General features: G+C 34.5%; 1 protein-coding gene and 1 pseudogene across 1 annotated transcript; one reads left to right on the forward strand and one right to left on the reverse strand.

Annotated features, from left to right (window-relative positions):
• Positions 1 to 3,309, forward strand: part of LOC117119876 — a 7,724-nt pseudogene extending 4,415 nt beyond the window's left edge.
• Positions 3,083 to 9,964, reverse strand: LOC117119847 (uncharacterized oxidoreductase YqkF-like). The gene is made up of 9 exons (XM_033264817.1): positions 9,830 to 9,964; positions 8,301 to 8,425; positions 8,144 to 8,206; positions 7,787 to 7,915; positions 7,337 to 7,390; positions 6,957 to 7,115; positions 6,497 to 6,727; positions 5,671 to 5,832; positions 3,083 to 4,697 (listed from the first exon to the last, which is right to left on the reverse strand). Exons 2-9 carry the CDS (start codon positions 8,412 to 8,414, stop codon positions 4,602 to 4,604), a joined length of 1,008 nt encoding a protein of 335 aa, XP_033120708.1. The 5' UTR covers positions 8,415 to 8,425; positions 9,830 to 9,964; the 3' UTR covers positions 3,083 to 4,601.
• Positions 9,965 to 10,311: the final 347 nt, after the last annotated feature.

Consider the following 10,311-nt stretch of genomic DNA (forward strand, 5'->3'; position numbering starts at 1 on the left):
CCTTAACAAGCTGATATCTTAATTTACAATCGTCTAAGCTAATAATCGTATTAAGCATAGGTTTTGGCCAGCGGTTCATTTACATATAATATTATTATCTATATACTTTGCTTTAAGGATATCTTGTGTAATTTTAATTGGTTGCCAACCGAGGTCGCAGTAAAGTGCTTCTTTTGCAGTGCCTTGTAAAGGCATGAAGCGCTATATAAGAACGACATATTATTATTATTATTATTACTTCGACTCGCTTTTAGTATGGTCCGCGCCATTTGTAATTGAAGAGACTCTACTTTCTCTAAATCTTTAGTATTTGTAATAACACATACAGCACACGCATAATTGATTGTGGGAAGGCCTATACATTTCCAAAGAACATCACCATAATACACGCGGTTAAAATCATCAAGCCTGTCTATAATGGATATAATATATGCGTCTACTTCCATTTTGATGGACAGCGCTATGCGGTTCGGATCCTGGACCTATAACAAGAATCTTCTGAATCTCGTCTACCGGTCACCGACCGGGGACATCGCTAATTTCATAGATAGTGGCGAATGGGAACTAGACGGAATGCCGGTAAAACGCATCGAGAACAAGTACGCTTGCTGTGAGGATGCGTTTTCTGTGTTGGTGCAGGTTGGAGTACACAATCACCATCTCTCGTCGACCATTCTTTTACTTATCCAACTTGATAGTCCCATGTTTTCTTGTCACTGCGTTGACAATTTTGGCATTTTATCTACCTGCACACGCTTACGAGAAAATGACGCTCTGTATTACAATTCTTCTTTCGCTGACTGTGTTCCTATTACTCGTTGCAGAAACCATGCCCCCTACATCAGAAGTCATACCAATCTTATGTAAGCTATTCTACTATTATTCAAAGATACAGTAAGCAATAATCAATTGTTTATTAATGTTTGATCTTTATTTTCTTCCAACAGGCCAATACTTCTTAGCAACCAAATGATCATAGTCTTTCTCTCAACAGTAGTGTCAGTAGTAGTTCTGCAGATCCACCATCGAGGAGGCCACAATCTAAAGGCACCAGGATGGCTTCGCAGAATAGCATTTGATTACTTAGAACTTATATTTTGTCTGACCACACCCTGCAAGAAGACCACTAGATCAACTAAATACAGTTGTAAATGATCTGTGCACAGATGGTGGGCCGAACAGAGGCCCGGCATGGTAGAACTCGCCGAACGTAAGAACTACAATAACCACATCTCCAGGAAATGTAAGCTACATGGCTTACTAGACATAATTGGTAAATTTCTGCAGACTTATATATCAAGAGATATGAGCAAATGGATGTTGATAGAGAAAGAGAGTCTGAGTGGATACGTATTGGTTACGTCATTGACAGGATCTCTTTGTGGTTCTTTAGTGTTCTGACCGTTATAACAACAATTGCTATCTTCGTAAAGCCGACTATACTTTCGTAAGTTTTGTCTCTTTGGGGGCGGCATAACATTTTCGATGCGTGGATGTCTGTTTAAAATGATTATATAATATACTGCTATACTGCTCGTTTGATGAAAAATACAAAGAAAATCAACTATTGGTTGTATTTGTTTTATTCAAATAAAACTAAGTAATCAGAAGTAATCACGATCTGACATGCAAAAAATACTTTTAAAATATTTTAAATTGAATGTCTTGATGCGATATTTAAATTAGATTCCTACTTATTTTGGCAGAGCAGGGATTCCTAGCAATACTAAATGGCAACGTGACATTTAACAATAATTAATAAAAATAGAACACATTTCTATAGCGCCAACTAAAGCAAAAACGGGCTTGTCACACCGGCGCTAGGTTGAGCTATTTGAAGGGGAAGGATTTAAGATTGGATTTGAACAATTCAGGATCAGAGATGATACGTAATACATCTATCTTTCAACATTTTGAATAAAAAACGATGTAGTTGCGACACCCTATGAACTGTCAATTGTTTAGTGTCAAGAAATTATGAGCAAACCTCATGTCATTCGGCTTGAATCAGTAGGATGGGAAAAATAAGGCTTAAAGTTTATGCATTGTCAATATTCCACTAGGATGATAACATTATAGATAGAAGGCAATTCGTCAAAAAAAAAATACATCAAATCTATTTCATTACTGATAATGTTCAAAATGATTATCAGAAAGGTGTTCTTCATACTGCTGTGTAGATGGAAAATAACTGAATCATGAAAAATTGGTCCCAACAATTTTGTGAACCTTTTGACTTGGTCGGCCCCCAATTATTTTTCGTGGAAGGGGTTCACAGACCCCAGGTTAGGAACCACTGGTTTAGACAATGAAAAGATTATTTTTTTCAAAAAATACACATGCTCGTAATAAATCTAATTGGCTAATTTACTTTATCCTTGTTCGTCTGCTTCGCTGCGATTACGCTGATGTTAGTTTGGAACACATTTGAACCATCGACCTATTGAACAATTGACTATTTAGTAATTCATTATTAAAAATGAAACTCTAACTATAAATTTAACACCACACTTATTAAACAATTTCTTTTCTTGAACCGTTAATCGGAACATTATTACTGTTTTAACAATATCGCGTAAGTGCTCTTCAGAGATTCCAAGTCAGACAAATTCGCAGGCACGAGATTATTGAAAACCAAGTTCTTTGCCACCCTAGGGTAGTATTTTCGCAACTAAAAATCTATTCAGAATCTGCATTTTTCCCTTAAGAATACATAATATATTTCAGGTCCCCAACACGAACTTTTCGCACTGACATGAGTTGACCGAGTGGCAGTGTGTAGGTGTTCTTTGATCGTACTCGAAACGCTTTATAAAACGACATATTCACAGTATTTGTGCGCATCTAGTTTTATCTAATCAAAAATAATAGTGAGTAATTTCACTGATGCTCACCATACGGTATTAAATGAGAAACCATATCAAAAAAGGGTTGGGCCACGTTAATTTGGATGACAAACCTTGAATGTGCGAGCCTCACGCTGAATGAGAGACTTCGTCGGTCTCGTTCTTTTACAGCAGTCTAGTAACATGAACTTGAATATGACAAGAATATTTTCATTAACAATTTAAAAAATACATTCTTTTATACTCACACTACGTGAACATGTTATTAAAATTATCAAGCAATAATATGTTTAGATAAGAACACTTGTAGACATCGAAGGAAGCAAGTCCTGGACAAAATACAGACTAGGATAACAAAATACAAAAAAGTTAAGCACATCAAAATGTAATATTATTATTAATAATAATAGTAATTAATATATTGTATTACAGGTACTGTTATTCATTAGGGAAAAAATATAAAAATATACTAAGGTGATAAATTACTTTAAAAATAAATATATGATTAATTTACATTTCTTATCCAAGATAAAACGCCAGAATGTTCTTAATTGGCAGCCCGCAAGCCAAATTTGGCAATTCATTTTGGCTCACGAGAAAAATAAATTATAACAAAATGATTTAAAGAAACTAAAAGTAACAATCAATCAATGAATATTTTTTTTCAATAAATTGCATCTACCTTACTACTGAGATCTAGAATTAAATCTGTTGCTAACCAATCGACAAATGCTCAAGAATACTTGGTAGCCTTGTTCAGCTAATTATGACATAGACTTATCATAGACTTATTATGAGTAGACCCGAGATCTTACAGGCGAAATTTTTTAGGCTTTAAGGGACATAGCACATGGTTTTGTCAGACAAACCAGGACATAGACAGGATGCAGAGAAGCACTCCCCAAATTTCAAAGGTCCAATTTTAAAATCTTTATTTCAGTAAAATCGTTTTTAAATCGTGAAATGCTATGCATCATTGCATTTCATTTGTCAGCTCTTCTAACAGTTGATTTTTAATACTATAACTGTAGTACTAAATTTGTTGGAAGTTGATTCATCATGAAGAAAAACCTATGATATAATGACAATGTAGGCCTACAATGTAACGGAGATAAAACGTTACTATTTCAGCTTAGCAAATGTCTAAGTCGAAAAATATGTCCCTAAGCAAATATCTTAAGCTGATTTATCAAACCATCTTATCAAAATCTTAGCTTAAAAATCATCTTAGATGGCACATGCATACAATGATTTTTTAAATTTTAAGTAATTTTTAAGCTAAGCAATATTGATAAATCTTAAAACTTAAGCAAAAAAAAAATGGACTTGACAAATTCAAGCTGATTTCTAGTTTAATAAATTAGGCCCCAGGGATATAAAGTAATAACAGCAGCCATTGTATTACATACAACATTCAATTAAAAAATTTATATGTATACTGTAGTATATATTAAAATTATATATAGTAAAGAAAAACCATAGCTAAGGTAATATAGTATAGGTTTAAACATTATTGATTCAATACAATAGTGTACTGACAACATAAGTTTTACAGAAATACAGTATTGAAACAATTAAAAGTGCAACTACTATATATAATTTGGAAGTTTGGACAAAGTTATAACTACTTCACTCAAATAAAGGGAAAAAACAACTCTATGAAATACATGTCTCATCAGATATTATTTACCATCTTCTCCATTCTGTGGTCAGATGACTAATATATAAATGGCCTATCCATTAGTTGGATAGATTTTAATAAATTCTAGAACTTGGAGCCCACATATCGGGGTTGTTTCCAAATGTTGACTTCAAATCATCTGTTGCCTCTGCAAGCTGCTTCTTTAATTCCTATTGCAAAACAAAAAAAAATTTTGCTCTGTCATTAAACTGTTTGATATTATCACACTTGTTTTACTTATACAGTATTCATATTTCCTCACATTGTACTATTAAAAGGCTGATTATTATTATTATTACAATTTTCATCAACTCTATCACATTTAATATTATTAACTTTTCCATGACAGCATTGTCTACAGTATCTTCTACACGTTAATAAGTGTCATACAGTACTTTGTCGGGGAGAGCACCATGGGACAGTAGGAAATTAATATTTGGGGTGCATGTTTCTGCTTTAAAACCTACCAATGCCATTCTTCTTGTGTATTTATTAGGAATTTTTCTATATCTCATCCTTCAGAAGGAGCGCAAGTCATTGGAGGTTTTAAATAAAAAATCTGTGCACAAAAATAACTTGGCTCAGGATTTGGAATTAGGTAGAGTACTGTCTCCTGGAGTAGAAGCATGTAGGGAATTATCTCCCAGTAGGAAATAGTCTTCCAGTTTAATAACAAATTCACATGCCATAGTATGTATGTCTGTCATAATAAAGGGAATTACCATTGGAATTTTCCCATAAATTTCCATTTTTTTTTTATGATTACACATTTGTGAATGATATACACATTTGCCTTGCACTGGATGAATCAGTACACAGAGATAGTGACCAAGACAAGGGCTGCAAAATAAACTAAAGAGCTGTTTGGTGCAGTGCTAATGGCTTGATTTCCTGAACTCAAGGTTGGGGATTCAAACCTTTGATGTGCATTTTGCCTGTGTCTTTGAGCAAGACACGTTATCTTCATTGCTTCTCTCCATCCAGGAGTACAAATGGGTATCTAGTTGGGTTGATTGCTACTGTGCTGACACAGCAGCAACACTTAAGCACGTGGACCCAATGGCCAGAGATAAAAGAGAATTTTTTATCCAAAAGGAAAGGTGCTACATAAATGCTCACTGACGAACAAATAAATGACATTACCTGTGAAAGCTGAGCAATCTTGCAATTCTGCTCCAACTGCTCAGGTTTGCTGCATCCCACGATCACTGATGCCACATTCTGTTGCTTTAGGAGCCAAGACAAAGAAGCAGTTGCCATGGGAACACCCTCTTTACCACATGCCTCACGAATAGATTGAATGGCCTGAAGGAAAAGAGAATCAAGATTTTGATGTCAAATGAACGCAATTCCTTTGGTTTCCAAAAGTTTGTGTAATCAACTGACAAGTGAGATTGCTATATATAACATTTGCGAAATCTATAAACTACCTTCAAAAAGTCAAATAAAACACAGAATTGTTTATTGTTAGAAAAGTATTTTTTTTAAATGCTCCAAAAACTAATAATTTAAATTAATTCAATTAAATAAATACATACATGTAAGCAAGAAGTAAATATGCCTAGTCATGCTATCATATTATCATTAAACGCTTTGGGGCTTTTATTAGTGTAAGGCGTTATATAAATCTAAATTATCATTATTATTTTAAATAATGAAGTATGTTATCAAAACAATTCAAACGTTTTGATAAGAAAAACATTGAATTGATTACCAAATTATTTAAGGGGACATTAAGAGAATTCAGGAAATGACGCATGTCAATTGATGATGAAAACGTGTTTTCTTATTCTTATTTTTTATTGCCAGAAACAATACAAAAACACATACAGTCAACTCAAGGAGTAGATAGGAACCAAAAAGTGAACTAAATCATTGAGGGCTAATAACCTACTGAAATATTAAAAATTAAGTAATTAGTATATTATTTCATGAAAATGGCTGTGTATCATTAAATGGAGTTCATCACCTTAAAAGTTTGATCCTCAGCTCCCTCCTGGCCATGGCGTGACATAGACGTGCTGTCTTTGTTGAAATGTCTAGTACGTCGTCTGCCTTCTGGCACGTCCTCTGGCTTGTAGAATTTTCCTGTCAACAATCCTTGCTGCAGGGGAGAGTAAGCTAGCACACTCATGTTGTTCTTGACGCATTCTGGAAGGATCTCAAACTCAACAGGATGCCAGAGTAGATTGTATGGCAACTAAATGTAAAATGAAATTGGTATTCATGGAGTAGTATAGTAAAAATACATACAAGGTGAAATTGATTTATGATGATGATTATGATGATGATATTGATAATGCTGATTATAAAATAATGATAATGATTTTATAATCATTATCATTATTTTATAACCAGCATTATCATTATCATCATCATAATGATAATGCTGATTATAAAATAATGATAATGATTGCAATTCTACTCACCTGGTTAGTGATCCCAGCCCCTTCCGCATTTATAAACTCTTTCATGTTTTCAACTCCAAAATTACACACACCATAGTGCTTTATTTGACCTTTGGCTTGTAGTCTCTTTAACTCCGCTACTGTTTCCTTGGCATCATTTATCATAACCGGCCAATGAACCTAACGGATGAAATGCAAAAAGAAAAAGATGTTGCCACTGTTAATATTCTACTTTCTTTAATTATTTGGTAGGTTTCTGTTGGTGATCATATTTTGTTTTGTACATTAAAAAATAAACCACAGTATTCTCCATATTTCCATAAAGACCACTTAATGGGTAATAATTAGCTCTAAAAATTGACATAAATGAAGGTATTATATATATTTTAGTGGTAATTTACCTGATACAGATCAACATAATCTGTTCTTAGTGCTTCCAAACTCAACCTTAATGACTGCCAGGGATTAAAAAAGAAATATCAAATTGATATTAGAAGAAACAAATGGAGGACATTTACAACTTCCAGTGACTTCCTTCTCCAAACACACATTTCATAACTCAGGTTATGAGTGGGTCAATTTTTTAAGTCAGGTCATGAGTAGGTCAATTTTATAAGTCAGGTCATGAGTGGGTCAATTTTATAAGTCAGGTCATGAGTGGGGCTTCATAGCTCAAATCATGTGTGAGTGAATTTCATAACTCAGGTCATGAAGGGTGAATTTCATAACTCAGGTCATGAGTGGAAAATTTCATAAGACAGATCACTCACACAATTTTAGCATTGTGGGTGAGCTAAATTCATATCTCAGGTCATGATTGCATCAAGTTCATAACTTTCTGCTATAATTACCTCTTCAATATCAGTGGCTTTGTACGGTGTCTTTATCCTGGCTCCAAATTTTGATGCGATGATGACATCGCTACGGCGATTCCCAAGACATTGCCCCAAGACTTCTTCTGATCTGTGCATTCCATAGGCCTATTAAATAAAAAATTTAAAAGGATAGAGTGGGAGGTAAGTAGTACAATTGATAAAGTAAAAGTCTAAATTATGGAGATGAGAACAAATTTACAATAATGAAAAATGTTTAAAGCAATGTTTCATTACCATGCAAATGACAATAAAGAATGAACTTAACCAAAGTGATTAGTTTGCTAAAATCAACTTAGCATCTTTGCCTTTTACCTTTCACCTGCTGTGACCTACCTCAGCTGTGTCAAAGAAGTTCACACCTAATTCAATGGCTTTGTTGACAATTGATTGTGAAACCTAAATGAAGAAAATTACAAAATATTTAAAAACATGCAGAAATCTTGGGAGAAGATGGTTGTTGGGAATTTTAAAGATAAAATGAAATAATTACTTCTATGGGTTGAGCTGGCCATGTTTCATCTGCTTTCCCTCCATTGAACTGCCAACAGCCAAGGCAAATCGGTGACACACTTAGGTCACTGTTCCCTAGCAATGACCTCTGCATATTTTAGCTACCTGTAATAAACAGTAATAACATAATTACAGTAATGTGGAGGAAATATGCTAAAGATAAGCCATAAGAGTCAATTCTGGTGTGGCATTTTCAGCCACTGCTCCAGCACTTAGGTTCAGGGGTCCCAAGAAGCCACAGAAGTATTCTGGAAATTGGGATGGCCTCCAGCACTTCTGCAACTGGACAAGAATCTCCCAGAAAATAACCTACTGTATCTCCAGCAAATTCATAAAATCTACTGTATAATCATTTGTCTCACAGAAGTCAGTGTCGACTAGTATCAAAATTAGATGTATCAAAAACAGATCTCCCAGAAATGACTTCTTTCAATTTGGAACCCCTGTAGGTGGCAAATAATAGACAGGGTCTGGTGGCCTCTCTGACCTCGTTACAAATTCTTAGATGGCTGCTGTGTTTTTCTACTGAATGTATATATTCAAGCCACCGGGCACCGCTTATCACACAATTCTGCACCGAGACAGAAGTTTAATTAACACAGAAGCCTAAGGCAAGACTTTTTTTATTCCTTGTTTCGTGTACTTATTTTTTTAAAGATTATCGGAGGAGGGCAGAATAAAATAAAAATAAAATTTTGTTTTCTTATTTAACAAATAGTAATTGCTAAAAACACCCGGATGAAGGAGAAAATAAAAATAAAATGTTATTGTTGAATTTAAAATGAGATGGTTAATATGCTTAAGATTTATATAATTAGGAAGAAACATACATATATCTTATTTTTGGCGATTTCAAGGCAGCGGAGGGCGTAATAAAAATTTTTTTATTTTCTCTGAAATTTCCATTTTTCGTGTGGGCGGGTGCAGTAATTGGCCAAAAATAAAATTTTAATTTTATTCGAAATCATATCAATATTTCCATTCGGCGGGTTTGCTAAACAAGGTATAAAAGAAGTCTTGCCTAAGGTAAAAAAGTAGGCTCCTCAGCAACAAAAGAAGTGGGTATAGCTTGTTTGGCCTAGACCAATTTTAAATGAATTCCTAATGTAATTCTGACCAGGGAGTCCCTGTATTGATTGCACGGTTTTATTAATAAAAATGGAAATTGACATGTATGTATTATAGCACCTTACACAATTTGAAAAATGCATGGATTGGAGTAGGATAAAATAAAAACTAGGAATTTGTAGACCGGTGTAACTATAGCCACAAGGCGTAGTTACACCATCAGCACATAGGCTAGGCGAAAGCACCATTTAGTTAGGAGCTATAATGGAAGTGGGAAGGTAGGAGTAGTCCTCTCTCTCTCTCTAGGCCGACCTAGCTATAGGCCTAGCTACTGTAGGCTAAGGCAGGCCCAAACCCAGAAATATCCATGGTCTAAAACATATACCTTGACCTAACTTAATACCAACATTCTTTTACAAATTAATGAGTAGGGGCACGTACACGGATACCGTAATGTACTGCAAAATCAGGGAGGAAAATCCAGATCTGTGCACAGAGCAGAATTCCGAATTCCAGGCACTGTTTTGTTTTGTGTACATTGACACGTGGTAGACTTAATTTTACACTGGTCTAGATTGCTAATAATCGAAGTGACTTGTTGATTGGCAACTGAATTTGTAGGTGAATTGCATCAAATTTACAATTAATAGTCTTACACTAAAAAGACAAATAACAATAATAATAAAATCAATTAAATTCAATTTATGCACTAAATACACTTTTGATTAAAATTATCAGGTAATTATGGAAATATATAACACGGAAGCACTGAGTGAAGACACAGTAAAAGAAAACCATTAAAATTGAGGGAAATCGGAATAAAAATGTATGAGCAGTGGCGTAGGCCTGGTGCATGGAGCATGGAGGGGTGGAGGCACACTTCCTTCCAAAAATTACTCGCGCTCCCCAGATTCCCCATCTCC

Source organism: Anneissia japonica, unplaced genomic scaffold, assembly GCF_011630105.1.
Source record: "Anneissia japonica isolate Jap-2015-1 unplaced genomic scaffold, ASM1163010v1 scaffold724_len3256291_cov202, whole genome shotgun sequence".
In the NCBI taxonomy this organism is placed as follows: domain Eukaryota; kingdom Metazoa; phylum Echinodermata; class Crinoidea; order Comatulida; family Comatulidae; genus Anneissia; species Anneissia japonica.